This window comes from Leishmania donovani, chromosome 12 (assembly GCF_000227135.1).
Source record: "Leishmania donovani BPK282A1 complete genome, chromosome 12".
Taxonomy (NCBI): Eukaryota; Euglenozoa; class Kinetoplastea; order Trypanosomatida; family Trypanosomatidae; genus Leishmania; species Leishmania donovani.
Window position 1 is genome coordinate 361,457 of NC_018239.1, and position 17,145 is coordinate 378,601.

At 59.0% G+C, this 17,145-nt stretch overlaps 6 protein-coding genes across 6 annotated transcripts; all 6 read left to right on the plus strand.

Moving 5' to 3' along the window:
• Nucleotides 1-1,452: 1,452 nt before the first annotated feature.
• Nucleotides 1,453-2,484, plus strand: LDBPK_120620 (cytochrome c oxidase subunit IV; the record flags this gene model as incomplete). The annotated part of the gene is made up of 1 exon (XM_003859131.1): nt 1,453-2,484. One exon carries the CDS (start codon nt 1,453-1,455, stop codon nt 2,482-2,484), a length of 1,032 nt encoding a protein of 343 aa, XP_003859179.1.
• A 2,387-nt stretch (nt 2,485-4,871) lies between these two features.
• LDBPK_120630 (hypothetical protein, conserved) lies at nt 4,872-6,170 on the plus strand (the record flags this gene model as incomplete). The annotated part of the gene is made up of 1 exon (XM_003859132.1): nt 4,872-6,170. One exon carries the CDS (start codon nt 4,872-4,874, stop codon nt 6,168-6,170), a length of 1,299 nt encoding a protein of 432 aa, XP_003859180.1.
• A 1,174-nt stretch (nt 6,171-7,344) lies between these two features.
• On the plus strand, nt 7,345-7,839 carry LDBPK_120640 (hypothetical protein, conserved; the record flags this gene model as incomplete). Its single annotated transcript, XM_003859133.1, has 1 exon — nt 7,345-7,839. One exon carries the CDS (start codon nt 7,345-7,347, stop codon nt 7,837-7,839), a length of 495 nt encoding a protein of 164 aa, XP_003859181.1.
• A 983-nt stretch (nt 7,840-8,822) lies between these two features.
• On the plus strand, nt 8,823-11,375 carry LDBPK_120650 (hypothetical protein, conserved; the record flags this gene model as incomplete). The annotated part of the gene is made up of 1 exon (XM_003859134.1): nt 8,823-11,375. The coding sequence occupies one exon, from the start codon at nt 8,823-8,825 to the stop codon at nt 11,373-11,375; it is 2,553 nt and encodes an 850-aa protein (XP_003859182.1).
• A 1,337-nt stretch (nt 11,376-12,712) lies between these two features.
• On the plus strand, nt 12,713-13,039 carry LDBPK_120660 (hypothetical protein, conserved; the record flags this gene model as incomplete). The annotated part of the gene is made up of 1 exon (XM_003859135.1): nt 12,713-13,039. One exon carries the CDS (start codon nt 12,713-12,715, stop codon nt 13,037-13,039), a length of 327 nt encoding a protein of 108 aa, XP_003859183.1.
• A 2,461-nt stretch (nt 13,040-15,500) lies between these two features.
• LDBPK_120680 (hypothetical protein, conserved) lies at nt 15,501-15,827 on the plus strand (the record flags this gene model as incomplete). The annotated part of the gene is made up of 1 exon (XM_003859136.1): nt 15,501-15,827. One exon carries the CDS (start codon nt 15,501-15,503, stop codon nt 15,825-15,827), a length of 327 nt encoding a protein of 108 aa, XP_003859184.1.
• Nucleotides 15,828-17,145: the final 1,318 nt, after the last annotated feature.

The window sequence follows — 17,145 nt, forward strand, 5'->3', positions numbered from 1 at the left end:
AACACCCCCCACCCCACACACACACACACACAAACGACGCCTTTCAGGGTGTTTGCCTGCCTCTTCTTTGATTATGGCTGCTGCCTTTACGCTGCCTGGATAGGCCTGCGCGAGCATGGGAAGGTCGTCTGGGTGCTGATCTCTCGCCGGGCTCTTTCTTTTTTTTCTCTCGCGCCTTTTACAGGGCCTTTCGGGCCGCTGCCCGTTGTCGTGTGTTCTCTGTTCTGTAGTTGCACGTGTTCCCTCTTTATATTTTGCCCGGCTTCTCACTCGGCCTCTCTCTCTCTGCGCCGTGCGCTGCCGGAGGAAACGCTTCGACGTGCGGGCCTGTCTTGTGGCCGGCGGTTGTCGGATGCGCCGCATGCGACTCGTCGTGCTGTGGCGGCGGCGGCAACAAAGAGAACGGCACAACCGAAGGAGCAGAACACATCGCTGCAGCACTTCCTCTCGAGAACGAAGCGCACGACCGCCGCGTCTCTCTCCCCCCCGCGTGTGCACACCGGCTGTGACGCGCGTGTGTTCGCCTCGTCCCTAAGGTGTACCTCACAAGGGCGCTTCCTCTTGTTTCTCACCCGTGCTCGTCACACACGTCTTCTCTTCGAAGTTGCCACATGCACTTACACATGGTTTTCTTTGCGGCTTTTCTCTCTTCTGCTGGTGCGCGCCTGCGCGCGTGTGTGCGTGAAGGCGCATGAGAGCTCCTGCGTGTCACCTGCTCATACTCCCTCTCCCTCTGCAGCACTCCGCCCAGTGAATGGGGCCGTCCTTAGCTGCTTTACAGAGAGGCGGTTATCATAGAGGGTGCTGCCTCTTGCGCGAAGCTGCGCTCGCGCGCTGTGTGACGCTGATTCTCCCGCCACTGCGGCGGCTTTCCTTTCGCCCCTATCTACCACTGCTATTTCGATGGGTGCGCTCTGGCCGCCTCAGCTGACACCTCTACGTGCGTGTGTACTCCTAGGAATGGGCGTGGCCACCGCTGCCCTTGGCGGCCAGCACACAAATCCATGCATATATCGTCGACCTACTTCTCTCTGCTCTCTGTTGCTGCATCGCATGCTCCCCAAGCCTTTCCCACTTGTCTCTCTCCCTACTCTTTTGTCTGGGCACCTGACGCCCGTCGCGCTCGTCGGCGTGCTTGTGTGCGCATCCCCTCGTTGTGCGCCAAAACCGCGTCCACGGCCATTGAATGCCTCACACACACACACAAACACACACGTGTATGTATACACATGCATATGCACTCCTGCCTCATTGCCGCAGTAGGAGCCCCCAAAACACACACACACACACACACGCCCTCGTCCGCTGATCGCTCACGCTGTCTCTCTCCCTCTGTGTCTCTGTCGTGAGGAAGCGCCTCCTTTTTTTTTTGCTTCGCTTCCTTCGTCTCCCCCTTCGCCCAATCGAAAACGCAATCAGCTAACAGCAGCAGCAGCAGCAGCAGCAGCAGCCATGTTCACGCGTCGCTCCGTATCTGCGGCGGTTGGCGCCGCCATGGCGACGTCTTCTTCGCTGTCAATGCAGCGCCGCTACGACCACGACCGCTGGTACGGCCACGCTCTGGAGCTGGACACGCACAACTATAAGTTCAACGGCGAGCCGCCAAGCTGGATGAAGACGCACGCGAAGACAGAGGAGGAGACAAGCTTCGCCAAGAGTGTGCTGCCTCACATCGACTTCGCCTCCAGCTACGAGTGCCTACTCTTCGACGCGGATCGCCTAAACACCAATCTCAACCGCAAGGAGTTCGGCAATGAGATCAAGTACCGCCTCGAGAAGCAGGCCAACACCGTCGCCAGGGCGCAGCAGCTGCTCAGGGACAAGAAGGCCGGCACCGGCCCTGACGCCGAGAAGGTTGAGAACACGCTCATTGCCCGCATCTTCGATGAGGAGCATGTGCAGGCGGAGATGAAGTACGTCAAGTGCATCCGCGCGAACGAGTTGGCTGAGGACAACCGCCTCGATATCCTGCCCGGCGGCTCGCCGAACTCGCTGCGTGAGAAGACGCGCTGGAACCTTAACACGGAGCTACACCCAGCCGACCGTGCAGAGATTGGTGCTCGCCTGACGGCGTGGCTGCCAGAGAAGTACCACATTGTGTACTTCGATGACTTCCAGACCGTAGCCGCCAATGACGCAACCGCCCGCAAGGAGATGCTCGAGATCGTGGAGAGCGTGCAAAAAGAGTACACCGCGGAAGCGAAGGAGTGCGGCTACGAGAACGACCTCAAGGAGACCGTGGCGGAGCTCATGGACGACGTCGATCCGACCCGCACCATCACGATGGAGGCCATCAAGTCCTGCAAAGACCTACAGCAGCTGGAGGACTGGTCGCGCCAGGTGCACGAGTACAACGGCGACGACCGCATCATCGAGATCTACGCCCGCGCTGCTGAGATCACGAAAAACGCGGAGCACCAGGCGCTGGTGAGGCAGATGCGCGAGTGGCGCAAGCTGGCCACCAAGAACGAGAGCAGATTGTAAGAGGGAAATGCTCCCGCAGACAGGATGCGACTCTCTCTGCGCAAAGAGCCGTTGCAGGCCGCATGTACGGCCAGTTCTTTGTGTCCCCCCCTCTCTCTCGTCGCGACGGTGATGTGGACGACGTCGCTGCGCAGTTTGCCCCGTGCCTCTGTTCTTCGGTCTTGAGTGCACGAGAGCCCTGCAAGTGTCCAAGGGGCGGCATGTGCATCTGAAGCTCTCCCTCTCGCTCGTGTATTTGTGTTGAGTAGCGCTACGCGCCTCTGCGTACGTGTCTCAGCGGCATATACGCGCGCGTGTGTGTGTGGATCGAATAGGCGTGCGCGTGTGTGCGCCGGCGCGTGAGAGAGACAGGATGGGGCGAGGGAAGCGAAGGGGGGCCGCATATAGGGTCCATCCTCAAAACCAGTCCACGCACACGCGCAGGCGTCGCAGAGAAAGGCGGCGCCAACAAAAAAAATTAAAACACTGAAGTAGTTAGTAGTACGATGGAGAGAGCGATAGAGGCGGCGAAGTTGTGCTCGTGTGTGCGGTAGAGCGAGAGAAAGTGAGGAGAGGGGGTTGGGTATATACTTAACGGGTACGCACGGCGCACACGTGCGCATTCGTACAAAAAGAGGGTCCACTCTAACGATGTCTGTGAGCCCCTGTATGTGCATATGCATACGTCTAGATATATATGTGTATGTGTATATGTATGTATGTGCGTGTGTGTGTGTGTATTAGCGTGCCTGCGTGCGTGTCACGCCTTCTCTTCCAAACTCTCTCCAGCTCTCTCTCTCCTGTACTGATCTAGTAGTGTGGTGAAGGAAGCCGAACAGGGAACGAAAAGTTTTTTTTTTACGAGAAGAGCCATTAACGAGAGAGAGAGGGAGGGAGGGAGGGAGGGGGCGGAGGGAGGTAGTATGCGCTGTCTGCAAAGTCGGGGCGCTCCCTCCCTTTGCGTCCGTACCTGGGCGCTCTTCTCATGCTTCTGACTCTTTTTTTTTTCGTTTGAGAAGATGCCCTCGCGTGCGTTTGCGTCCGGGAGCATAGCGCCGTTCCGTCATCTCGCGATATTGCATCTTGCCTCGACCTTGTTCCTCCTCTTCTCTGCGTTGTACTGTCGGCTGGCGCTATCGTGCGTTCCGCGGCTGTGTGGGCTCGCTTTTTTTGTCTTTCCGTCTTCGTTTTCCTTTTGCTCCCCCCAGTCGTCACCGTGCGACGACGACGATGATCATTGTCTTCACAATCATCATCTCATCAGCGTCGTCGTCGTTGTGGTTTTTGTCTCTCCTCTTCGTGGCTCCGTTGTCAGTGCGTGCGCATGCATGCAGCGAAGAGCGGAGGGGAGAGGGGAGAGCGGGGGGAGGGCGGCGGCGGCGGCACAGGAGAGCGATGCGTCTCTTCGACATTAAGCAGTGTTCCTCCCTCCGATCCTCCTCCTTGCTTCCTTCCTTCCCGGTTCTCTTCCTGTTCCGTGTTTGTTTGCTCGGTGCTCTTTCTCGCATGGCATTTCGAGCGTAACAATAAGAGCCGAGCATTTTCAAAAGGGCAGCGCACATGTTGCACACGCAGATGCGATGCGATGCATGTATGTGTGTGCGGTGGTCGTTAGCGAGACAGGAGGGCAAGAGAGAGGGGCTCGGGGAACATATCGTCCACATGCGCCGTGTGTTTGCCGCTGGCAAGATGGCGAACTCACGGGAACTTGCTGGTGCACGTGAGGGCGGCGTTCACCCTGCACTTATGCGGTGACTCGCCTTCCCCACCCTCTCCTACTCTCTTTTCTGCCCATCTCACGCACAGGCTCTCTGGCGTGCCTCGGTTTCAATTGGTACTTGCTGGCGTCAAGGGCGCGAGCGTGTAGGATGAGGCGCACATATATAGCTGTACGTCTTCGCGTATCCTATGTTTTGACGCGCAAGCCTGTCTCTCCTCTCTGACTCCTCTTCATCCTCCATCGATGTCTCTGTCTTTGAGGCGCTCTCGGTTTCTCTCCCACACGGGCTGTCGCTGCGCCCGCACGCTGGCGCAGCAACTCTGGCTGGGATAGGACGAAGCAGGCACCATTCATCCTTGATTGTGCCGGATCACGTGTGCGTGAGAGGGCGTCGCCCGCGTAGACACACAGCGGCGCGTTCTTAATGCTTGTTCGAGAGAGCCGACTTGCACGAACGCCACAAGCAAACAAACAGCAACAAGAACGGGCACGCTGCGGGTGGGAGCCGTGTTCCTCGCATGCACATGTTATTGATCAGAGTGCAGGACGTCGTTGACTAACACGCACCCAATAAAACAAAAACGGAAAAAAAAAGCGGACGACGACGACTCAGCACCGGCGTTACCGACGCTTCGCGCTCTCGCCTCGCCTGGTTGCCGCTGATACGTGAACGCGGCAAGCCACACGAATGCGAAAGCGCCGCGGCGGCGGGGCGTCGTCCCCGTCAGGGACGGGCAGGGGCATCACGAAGGCGTTCGCCTTCTGGCAAGACCGCGAAATTCACTTTGACGCCGCAGCGCCGGTGCTGAGGCTGCGCGAGAACACCGAGCACGTCTACGCCACCTTCGATGATGTCGAAGACACGAAGGGCAACAACGGATGTCCCGGTACGCTGCTGGTGACAAATCTGCGGCTGATCTGGCGGTGCAAGCAGCGGCCAAACGTGAACCTCAGCATCGGTTACTACTGCGTGCATAAGCTTACAGTGCAGGAGGCGGAGTCGAAACTGGCCGGCAGAATGACGGAGTGCATCACGCTTGGTGCCAAGTGCGGCGCTAGCCGCTTCCAATTTATCTTTTCTGTGGCACACAACGCCGGTGGCATTGGCAGCAGCTCGGCTGCGAGCGTGAGCACGAGCGGCGGCGCCGCTGCTCAAAGAGACCGTGAGAACCGCTCTCGCCGGCGGCCAAGCAATAGCACAGGAGACCACCAACGCCTGTACGCCACCATTCGCGCTGTCTGGAACGCGTACGAGAGCACGCGAGTGTACCGTGAGCTCCGCGTGCGTAGCGCGGTGGTGCAGCACGGTAACCTTATCCTCCTCGACGGCGAGAACGTCATTTCCCGCACCAGCGGCGTAAGCAGCGTCAGCAAGGACGAAGGCCACCTCGGCACCTTCATCGTGACGAATATCCGCGTCGTGTGGTTTGCGGCGGCAGAGTTCTTTAACGTGTCCGTGCCGTATCTTCAGTTCGTCGGCCTGCGCTCACAGATGAGCAAGTTCGGGCAGGCGCTGGTGATCGAGACGTCCAGCTACGCCGGCAACTTTGTGCTGGGCTTCCGTGTTGACCCGGAGGAGAAGCTGAATGAGATGTACGCGGAAATCAGCACGCTGTGGCGCACCTGGACGGCGCGGCCGCTGCTCGGCATGAAGGTGGAGCTGCACGACGACACCGGCAAAGTAATGGTGCCAGAGGCTCTCGGCGTGGGGGGAGGGGACGCCGGCGACAAGAGCGGGAGCGCAGAGCACCCTCACGGCGGCGGACTACCCGGCGCCGCCAGCGACGCGCAGCATGAGCGGCAGATGGAGGGACAGAACGTTCTGCAGGAGGTCCCGACGGACGCGCTGGCGGCCTACTACGCGGGTGGTGGCCGGAAAGGAGAGGATCGGCGCCCCGTGTACGAGCCATCTATCGGCCTCGCCGTAGAGAAGCTGCGCAAGGGAACCACAATCCAAAGTCTCTGGGACACCTCCATATCGTCCTGATATCGAAGGGCTCAGTGAAAGAGAGCGCCGTGCGAGCACACAACGCTCTCATGTGTGCTCGGCGCGTTCTCGAGCGACAGCAGCGCAGGCGGGCACCGACGCCTTTGCCGTGTTCAGGTGCGTCTGCCGATGGGGCTCGCCCTTCGCGTTGCGTTCGACAACGCCTACTCTGAATCTTCCTGTGTATCTCGTTGTGCGTGTATGCTTATGTCTGCCTCCCTCGTGTGTCTCCCTTCGCCGCGCTCACCACATGGCGCACAGGACGACACGGGCGCAGCGCCACGAACGCGCCAGCGCCCCACCCCTTTCCCTCTCACATGATCGCCTTTGCCGGTCCTCTTTCTTTGTTTCATCGCTTCCGAAGATTGTCGTTGCTTCATGTGTGTATGTTTGTGCACGCGTGTGAGCGTGTGCACACCTTCTTTCTGGCGTATGTGTGCGTTCTTCAGCATAAGCTCACCGGCCCCCTCCCGCTCCTCCTTCCCACAACCCAAAGGTTGGCCGCAACAGCTAATCAGGGGGTAGGCGCATCTGTTCTTCCTATACCTCTCGTCTGTGTGGGCGCCATGAGCGCGGCGACGCTGCTGACGACCAGTCGAACAGCTCGGGCACTTTGGGGATACGTGTACGTGCGGTAGGAAGCGATGCTGACGGTCATCATCTGTCTTGCGTCGCTCTCTCTGTCTCTTTCTCTATGGTTGCTTCTGAATGGCTCGTGTCCTGGCGGCTGCCGCCGCACCCCTTCACTGCGAGACACGCTGATACACACACACACACACACGCTTGAATGCGGTTGTGCCAGCGAGCTCACGTACTCCCATCGTCTGCCGTAGACATTTTCTTCTGCATTGGACTTTTTCTTTTTCCTCTCCCTCCTCTCCCCAGCTCGGGCGCGGCTACACTGCAGGGAGGGGGTGGGGTGGGCGCAACGAGGTTCGGCAGCATGCGCTCATATGTGCGTGTCTTTACGGCATCAAGCGGATCAGAAAGCAGCGAAAAACACACGGCTAAAGCAACGGGCAGCAGAGGTGGGGGGGGGGGGCGGCGTGTCGGCCGTACTTGCGCGCTCTCTTACCCACTCTCACGCTCACTTTACCTCTTCACAAGGACAGCCCCTGCCAGCTGGTTTACACGACCGTAAGTACCCACGCCAGCGCACGACACCGGCGCCAGCATGCAGATCATACTCAAGAGTCGCAATCGCTTCTTTGCGGTGGCTCTCTGGAGCGGCGCAACGACCGTGGTGATGTTCTGGCTGGTGCTGCGCCGCACGGGCTTCAACACCGCCTATAGCCGGTGCACCTACCTGGTAATGATGGGGGAGTACAAACAGCTGCTGGAGCCTGGCACATTCCCGAGCAACGATCGCCTTCCGCCCCACCTGCGACTTGACAAGCCTTCTTACTTGGACTTGCGCGATACGGAGATTGCGCTGCCACCGGTGATTGATGTCAGCCTCTCGGACCGAGATCAGGTGAGGCAGTTGGAGGGTCAGCTGCCGTCGACGGAGCGGTCGGACCTGCATGTACACTTCGGGCCAATCAAATCACAGACGATCATCATGACGCCGAGCTCGAACGAACGGTACGTGCGGCGTCGACTCGGGTTGTCTGAGAAGGATCGCAAGAATCTAGAAGCCGAGGGGCAGCAGGCCTTTGCGCAGGCGTGATCGTGATGCACAGGACTGGACCGTGCGTAGAAAAGGACACAGAAGGCCTGGAGAGAGGGGAGGGGAGGGGAGGGGAGGACCGGCGATGGCCGCCACCATGCCGCTCTTCGCAGCATGTGGTGACGTGCACAAGCTCACAGAGGGCGGGTCAAGTCCCTCTCATAACCTCAGTGCACTGAAGTAGGACTCACACCGCCCTCTCCCCTCACAGGAGAAGGGCTCCGCACAGGGAATCCGTGGGAGCGCTCAGCAGGTAACTTGTCCTCTCACTCGCTTCAGCGCTTCCCATTTCCATTTTTCGTTTGTCGCGCGTTATGCATCCTCACTGAGGGGGGAGGGAGGAAGCGACGATGGCGGCTACGTGGACTGCCGTCTGATGGTGGACCAGCTGGCGTTGGCGACTCCACTCTTCCTCAACGGACAGCTCTCGTTTCGTTGTCAATGGCGGAGGTTATGGATATATCTGTGTTTGTTGCCGACGCTGCACACGTGTGTTCGTGCTGGATCCTCTCGCTTTCCTATGCTCCTCTCACTCTACCCCCCTTTTTTTTCGGTCTCCTCGTTCGTGGCGCTTCACCCATGATGGGATCTGGCGTGGTGGTGCGGTTGCGGTTGGAATGGTGTCTGCCCCGTGCCTGTGGTGCCTCGCAATTCGCATTCGCTCGAAGCCACCCGCCTACACCCACACCCACACACTGGCGGATATACACACCACATACGACAACGTTGCTCGTGCTGTGTGTCGAGAGGAGCGGCGGATGCACTTGCTCTTTCCTTCCCTTTTTTTTGTATTCTCTGTGTAGCCGCTTCTCTGCTCTTGAGGGGTCTTTGCGGTCTGCGCGTGCGTGTGCAGACTTCCGTATTCAGACCGTGAGAGATTGCCACCGCCGCGACCGCACCCCTTCCCTCCCTTCCACTCCCAGCGCGCTCACACGCAGAAGAGTCAGCTCTTTTTTTCTTCTGGGCTCCTCTTGACCGGCAAGATGTACGCGTCACTTGGGATATCGTCCGATCAGGTGTACGGCGACATGTACACGGCATGGCTGCGCGATACACATGAGAAGAACACACCAGAAGTGAAGCGGCTTTACACGACCACAATCGAGAATGGATTCGGTGATCAGAAAATCTTGCTGCGCCGGCAGCGGCTCGGCGCCAACTTCATCAGCAGCCTTGCCCCGTTGCTACACCAGTGCTCGTTGGTGAAGCTTGACCTCCATGGCAACATGTTGCGCGATGTCGGGTGTGAGATGCTTATTCATGTGTTGCGGGATGCGCCACAGCTGACGTATCTTGACCTAGGGGCAAACGCCATCGGCTGCTCTTCGGTCGTGGCGAGCGGCATCAGCGGCGGCGGCGGCGGCACGGTTTTTAAGGGCAAAGGTAGTGGTAGAGGCAGCCCAGCTGGCACCCTTGCCTCTCGCAGGGGTGGAGCGGGGAGTAGTGGCGGCGCGGGTGGTAGTGGCGCTCGTGTCAGCAGTAGCTATCTCAACGCCATGCAGGGTCTCGGCAACGCTATCGCGCAGCACAAACGTCTGGCGGTGCTCATCCTCGGCTCTGAAAGGGAGGAGGCCTATGCGAATCAGATTGAGGCCATCGGTGCCATGCTGCTGCTCGAAGGCTGCGTGCTGAGCCGCACGCTGAAGCGGCTCGATCTAAGCGGCAACCCCTTTGCTATGGACGGCGACACTCCGTCTGCTGGCGCCGTGCCGGGGTCCCTTGCAGCGATTGGAGGCGCTGCTGCCGGCACCCGCGTCGGTAGTGCGTCGACACCAGGAATGGACACGGCTGCAGCAAGGGGCGGCGGCGCTTATGGGATGCGTTCTGCCCCGCGCACTCCGGTGCAGCTAATCGCCCAGCTTCTGCGGACGTCTGTGACGCTCACACATTTGACGCTGCAATCGGTGTGCCTCACCGATGGCGGGGCGGCACACCTCTTTGAGGCCGCTGGCGCCAGCCGCACACTCCAGCATCTCAACCTAAGCGCTAACGGCCTCTCCTCTCGTGTCGCTGATGAGGCCGGCAGACTACTGCAGCAGCGCACCGCGGTCGCGCGTGGTGGCGCCTTGGGCTGCACGCTGCATTCGTTAGTGCTGGCACACAACGATCTGTGGGACAACGGCGCCGCAGCGGCACAGGCGCATCGAGGCAGCTTGGGCATCGGCGCCGCCGCTGCGGCCCGGCCGGCGACGTGTGATGGCATCGGGCTACACAACCGTGCGCAGAGTACGACGGCGATGACCTTGACGCCAACGTCGTCGCCGTCGAAGTTTGTCGACCGCACGCGCGCCTTGCGGGATGGCACTCACGGCGAAACTGACGATGCTTCTCAGTCGGGATATCACTCTCAGCAGCAGCAGCAGCAGCGCGACCCCTCTCCAGGGATCGTCCTCCTGCTCGCTCTGAGCCACGATCAGTTCATTACTACTCTCATTCTGGACGACTGCGTGATGGACGACACGGCGCTCTACACTCTCTGCCAGTCGCTCATGACAAACGCGATGCTCAAGGTACTCTCGATGCGGCACAACAACCTCTCTCCCGATGGCGTTGTTCAGCTCGGCCGCTCCTTGTGCCGCCATCCCTGCCTAGAGCGGCTTCTCCTGTCCGGCAATGCAATCGAGGACGAGGGCGCCTGCGCCCTTGCCACGGCCCTTGGCCAGCCTGATGCGCCGTTGGTCGAGCTGGACCTCGTCAAGACGTGGCTGGGCGATCGCGGGCTGATTGCGATTGGCGTGGCGCTGCAGACCAACACTTCGCTGCGCGTGCTGCGCGTCTCGGACAACCACTTCACTCACAACGGCGGCGCCTCCTTCGCGGCGCTGCTGGAGAGCAACAGCTACGTTGTGCAGTGTGAGTTGGGGGCGACAAGCGTGCCGCATCACATTTTGCTGCGGGTGGAGCGGACGACGGCGCGCAACTGCACCCGCGCCGCAAACGCAGACGCTGACGCGCTCAAGGCGGAGGTGGTGCGCCTCCACTACCAGAAGTATAAGCTGTCAGAGGCGCACCTGGAGCTGGAGGCGCTGCGAGAGAACAACACCGAGGTGAAGCGCACCATCGAGAACTTCGACCTGCAGACCAAGCAGGACCACAGCGACTTCCTGAAGCGCATTCGCGAACTCGAGGAGCACATCGAGAATGCAAAGCAGCAGGAGGCGCGATATACGGAGCAGAAGGCGAAACTGGAGGCAGACCTGACCAAGGCGGAGCGAGCCCACGAGGTGGATATGACCTACATGGCGGAGCGGCTCTCCGTCGAAGTCGGTCTGCGCGAGAAGGCCGAGGCGGAACTTCAACAACGGCAACGGGAGCTGACTTACTGGCAAGAAAAAGGGCCGGAGAGGGAGGCGCAGAAGCGGGAGCAGCTCGCGGCGCTGAAGGCGGATCAAGAGGCGTGGTCCTCGCAGCGCAAGGCGTACCGCGATCGCACGGCCGAGCTCCAGCAGCAGGTTTCCACGCTCGAGGCGGCTGCGGCGAGCGCGGGCGCGTCAAGAGGTATGCCCAAGAGGCGCAAGAAGTCCACAATGGTGTGAGGGAAGCCAGTGTGCTGGTGCGATCTTGCGCGTGTCGGCGATGGTGATGTTTGCTGAGGGAGTTCGTTTGGGGTGCCTTCGGCTCCTCTTTGTATTTTCTACGATGTTTCGGTTTTTTTTTCCCGAGGATTCTTTTTTTTTTTCGGCTTCGCTACGCTCTCACACTCAATGTCCTTGCCTTGGGCTGTGCACCGCCTTCTCCTCCTTCTCCTCCTCCCCCGCTGCGCTGGAGCTGGATGTGGTGTCGAAATGAATGGCGCGTTCAGCGCTCTGCACGGCACGTGCGCATCCCTCTCTTCGTTCGTATCATGTAAACTAGGCATGTGTGTGTGTGTGTGTGCGTGCGTGCGTCTCTCTCTCTTCTTCCGAGTGTGATAGCAGACCTCTGACGCGCTTTCGCGGTTGAGAAGCGGGATGCCGACACCACCCGGTGTTCTTCGCTTCTTCCTCCACAGTTTTCTCACGCTCTTTTTTGTGTGACGCCGCAGAGCCACCAACCCACCCGACTCCCGCCTCCCCACCTCGCTGCCGCAGTGGCAACCACAAAGGAAAGAATGCGCGAACACACGTGCAGGGAAGGGCCCTGGAACAGGGGGTGAGGAGGTGTGTGTGAAGATGGTGTCATGGGAAAGGCAGAGGCAGGCAGTGGTGCGCGGAGGCCGCACAGCAACGGATCGCCGCGCGCGCGCTTTCCTCGTCTTCGCCACTTCCATTTGTGAGGGTGTGGAGAGGGGAGGGGAGGGGTTGACGGGCAGATCGACCTGCCAACTCTCTTTTCCCAAGCGCCCTTTCATTCTGCGATCGAGCAGAGGCGAGTGGGGCTGTTGTGTGCGGGTGCACGCGCGCGCGCCTGCCTCTCCACCGTATCTCCCCTTGAGCGCGTTTGTCTGCTTGATGCGGACGCTTGTCTCTCTCTCCCTCTCTCTACTTCCACATGAGCTGCCGCACACCCTCCAGGATATCTGCCTCCTTCCACCCGCCCTTCTCTCCAACCCTCACTCTTCCGTCTGTCGTTCTCATTCCACAGTGGCATTGCATCCCCTCCCACCCCCCTTCACCACCACCATATGCATACACATGCGCGCACATGATGGATCCCCGAACTCCTGATCTCCCTTTTTCGTTTTTCGCTTGTTGTGATTATATATGTCCACCCACCTGCGGCGCCCACTTTCTGCCGCAACCGCTCCTCTCCTTCTCAGCTCTTTCCTTCAGCACATTCTCATTTCTCTCTGCGGTGCTTGCCGTATTACTACGCTGCTTCTGTGCTCGAACCTCCTCTTCACCTGCTGCTGCTGCGACATCTGCGCTACCCCCTCCCCCCAACTGTCTCAACCATGGTCAACCTTAGCGCCAAGTTTCAAATCTCGGCTTCCAACCACAAGGAGTTCTACATCTACTACCTGGCGAAGCACTCAAAGCAGTGGACGCGTCGCATGCATCTCATCGGCACCGCGGTCGGTGTCGTTGGAGCGGCTGTGTCGGCGGTGCGCATGGACGTTATCGGCGCCACTGTGAGCACCGCTGTTGGTGTGGCGATTTGCTGGGCTGGCGATACAGTGGTGGAGCAGACACAGCCGACCACCTTTAAGAACCCCATCTGGTCGGTCATGTCTAACTTCAAGATGGTCGCATCGATGCTGAAGGGTGACATGAGCATCTAGGCCGATTTCGTTTTAGCGGGGAGGGGTAGTGCGCCAAGGTAGAAAGAGCGAGAAGGGAAAAGGGCTCCAATTCAGCCATGACCCCTCCCCCCATAAAACCAAAAGACGCCGAAAGACGGAAGGGCGTGATAGCGGAGTGGAAAGGAATGGAGGGGGAGGAGGTGAAATGTAGAGAGGGGTTGGGGGGGTGGGGTTGCGGTGAGGAGAGGCAAGGCGAGCGTAACCGAAGACTGCCTGAGCGCAGCTGTGCATCTACTTGGCCCTCCCTTCTCTTTTTCTCTCTTCCTCTCTCTACATGTATACACACTCACAGTTACACACACACACACACACATAATACACCCGCAGTAGACGGCCTCTGCGCCCCTCTCCCTCTTGCTACACGCGCCTTCATACGACCCGATGATGGGTATCATGGTGTGGTGTTTCTCTCCGTTGCGCGTTTGCGCACGTTCTGTGACTGCCATCGCTTCCAGCTTTTCCGTGCCATGCTTTATAGTTGTACTGGACGTCTCATCACTTTTCTGTGTCGTTTCATACATGTATGTATATACCTGTTGTGTGGATGCGTGCACTTGGGATGCCGGTGCTGTCCCTATCGTCGCATGATTTGCCGTCGCCGTCGCCGCCCCGCTCCCGCCGTCTTCTTCCCGGGCCGGCATTTCAGCTCCCTCGTCCATCTCGCTCGCTCGCTCTATTCCATGCGCCGCGCAAAGCATGTGCGGAGGCCCCTCCCCATGCCGTCGCCCGCACCGCCGCGGACAAGAGGGCCGCCGGCTTTCATGAGAAAACAATAGGTGAGCTGGAAGTTGGTGTGCCGTCTTTGCTTTCCCATTCACCCCCCCTTTCTTTCTCTGTGGTTGGTCTTCTTCCTGCTCTCCATCGTGATGTGCATCGATGCTTATCCGGTACTCATTCGAACCATGTTTTTTTTTTTATGTCATTTTTATTTTACAAAAATTCACCTTTCTCCCTATGCCGCTCTCTCCCGCTCGGATCAGCGCTGGCTGTGACATCGCTGCTGGCGACGGTGCAGAAGACGACAGAGAACAAAACCTGTGCGTCTCTGTGCACACATGGGGTGTGCAGAGGGAGGGGAGACTCAGAGCATACGTTCGCCCAGTGGTGAAGAGAGGACGGAGTGCGAAAGTGTCATGAAACGAGGAGCTGGAGATGCCGGTCCACTGTTGAGAGAAGCTGTTCTTTGACTTTATGCCTCCTGGCACACACACACACACACACACACACACCCTCAAACACGTGCGCGACATCTTCTTTCACCGGGTACGAAGGGGGAAAGAGAAGCACAGAGAAAGAGATGATCAAACTAACCATGGCGCGCAGTGACGTGCGGTGAGTAAGAGCAGCAGCTGCTGCATCGACGAACACGCCATCACCAAACCCGACCGTTCGGGGACTTGCATGTGTGTATACATGTGTGTGGTGTCGCGCCTTTTGCCTTTCTCCTTTTTTTTTTTGTTGCCGGGTTTGGCGGCCCAACCGCCCTTTTTCTGTGTCGGGCTTTGATGGCGCATGTGCGGTGCGTTGTGGTTGTGGTCGTTTACGTTTTTGCTTCCCCATGCTGGTGTTTGCGACGCTTCCTCCATTTTTTTCAGCTTTTCTGTTCCGTGTGCGTTTGCGTGTCCGCATTTACCTGTATATGTGTATGAACGTGTATCGCAGACCAATTTTTTTTTTTTCGTCTGCCTCCTCCTCCTTCCAATCATGTCGTGCTTCGCCTCGGCACACACACAGCTATGCAGAAAGCACCTGAGTGTGTGTGTGTGTGTGCCGTGCCTCTGCATCCTCGATGACGCGCAGACACGCGCCTTCTTGATTTTGCTTTGCTGGTCAAACAAAAGGCCGGGCGCATGGCAGTCTGCGCTTCCCACTCTACACAAGTCTGCTTTCCCCCTGACCCTCCCTCTCCATCCGCACATACTCCCATACGCACTCGCCATCGCGGCTCTCAACTACGCCGCTCACTCAGCCTCCTCTGCGGCTGCGGTGCCTGCTTTCATTGTAGTTGGTTTCTTCGTTCTTGACCATTTCGATTGGACTTTTTACTCCTCTGCGTCCGCCACCGTGCGAAGCTTTTTTTTTTTGCTTTTACTGAAGCACACACCTGCATACACGCGCCCCGCGAGAGCACCAGGCCTTGAACGTCGCTCACTCACCATCCACAACCTCCACACACACACACACACACACAAGCAGAGAAGGACGCCTTCAAGTGTTTCGCAAAACTGCTGCTTTTTTAGTTCACACACAATCTCTCCCCCTCTTCTGTTTTCATGCTGTAGGTCCTTCCAACATCAACTGCGCGCCGCCCGGCTTCATTCCGAGGTAAAGGCTTGCATTTTGATTTTTTCTCATTCTCTTGTCTCTCGTCTTCTCCCTTCCACTCCCAACTCACAACCTACACCCATACTCTCATCCGCATACCTACGTCCAGCCAAGCATGGTCTCCTTTACTCCTCAGATGCAGGTAAGCTGCTCTTCCTTCCCAGAGTATCGTCTCTACTATCAGGGCACCCATTGCAACATTTGGACCCGCCGCTCGCACCTCGTTGGCACTGCCGTCGCTGCCATCGCCGCCGTGCTCGCCGCCATTCGGCTGGATTTGCGCATGCTTGTGTCGTCTCTCACTGCAGGCTACTTGATCTGCTGGGGCGGCGACGTCTTTATAGAGCAGCGTAAGCCAGCGTCCTTTCAGAACCCCATCTGGGCCTTTCGTGCGAACATGGCCATGGTGCAGGATGTGGTGCGCGGCAAGGAAACCGTCTAAGCGAGGAGATGCGTAGGCTCTGCAGCAGCAGTAGCAGCAGCGTTGGGTAGAGAGTGATCATTAGGCGCAGGCGCAGCTCCGTTCTCCTCTGTGTGGCTCTGAGCACTGCTCCTCCTTTATGCACGTGATCGGTTTCCAGACGGCCACGCGGAAATGTACGAGGCAGATGAAAGAAGAAAGAGTCGAAAAGGATGGAGGAGAGTTGGACGCGTAGAGGCAGCATATACAACAGCCCCACCCTGCTACCCGCTTCGCCGGTCGGACTCCGTGCGCCTCGCTCGCTCGCTGACTGGTTTCCCGAACAGATGCATCTTTCAGCACGAAGATGTGTGATGGCGGCTATGCGGCACGTCGTTTTCCTTCAGTCTGCGGCACGACAGGCGTCAGCATTCGCTTGCTCACGGCACATAGAGCCTTCCAATTTCCCTTCACGGTCAGCCTCCTCTTGTGAGTCCTCTCGTGCTTTCCAAGGCACTTCCTATCCCCCTGCCGTCCGACTTTCCGCACGACGTGCTTGGGTAAGTGTGTGGCCTATGCCTTTTCACCCATTCGAGAGTATCCCCTCCCCACCCACCGGCATCCACTACTCACACACACACGTACCCCTCATACATTATTCTGCATCTCTCTATCTCTTTTTTGCCGTCTAAGCGGCGCCGCGTGGGTTCGCCGGGTGCTACAAGACGGTGCCCGTCTACATAAGCGAGAAAATGTGTGTCTGTGTGCCTGTATTAGTATGTATGCCGGCACGTGTGTCGCGCCACGCTCTCTTGCCCGCCTCCCCTGTGCCTGTCACTCGCTCTGGGCGCGCTGGCGGCGGGCGCCGGGTGGTGGCTGCGCGGAAGGTGGGCGGCGGCCCTTCCCTATTTCTGTCTTTTGCTATTTCTCTGTGCCCTACTCGCGTGAACAAACGAAAGCTGCTCGGCCCCGTGGCCCCGACCCGCGCCGTGGGAGGGGGAAATGTGCTGTGGTAACGCCGATGACGATGGGCGTTGTGGCGAGGACCGTGCGCGGAGGCTGCCGCGACGGTGGCGTGCAGCGCGGGCCTCTGGACATGCGTGCGTGCCGTCTCTCCCCACCGTTGCTCCTCTCCCTGCCTGCCCAGACATCATCTCTCTCTGCCTGCCCTCCCCCTCCGCCGCGCCTGAGCCCTGCGCACTGCCTGCCCGGCTGCGTGCGTGTGCGTGTCTCCGTCTGTGCCCGGGGCACCACTCATTCATAGGGAGGACAGCACCGATATGTCGAGCTGCGCCCTGTGCTGTGAAGCTCTTGTTTCAGTGCCCTCCCTGCCGTGCCGCCGCAACCGCGCCGCGACGAC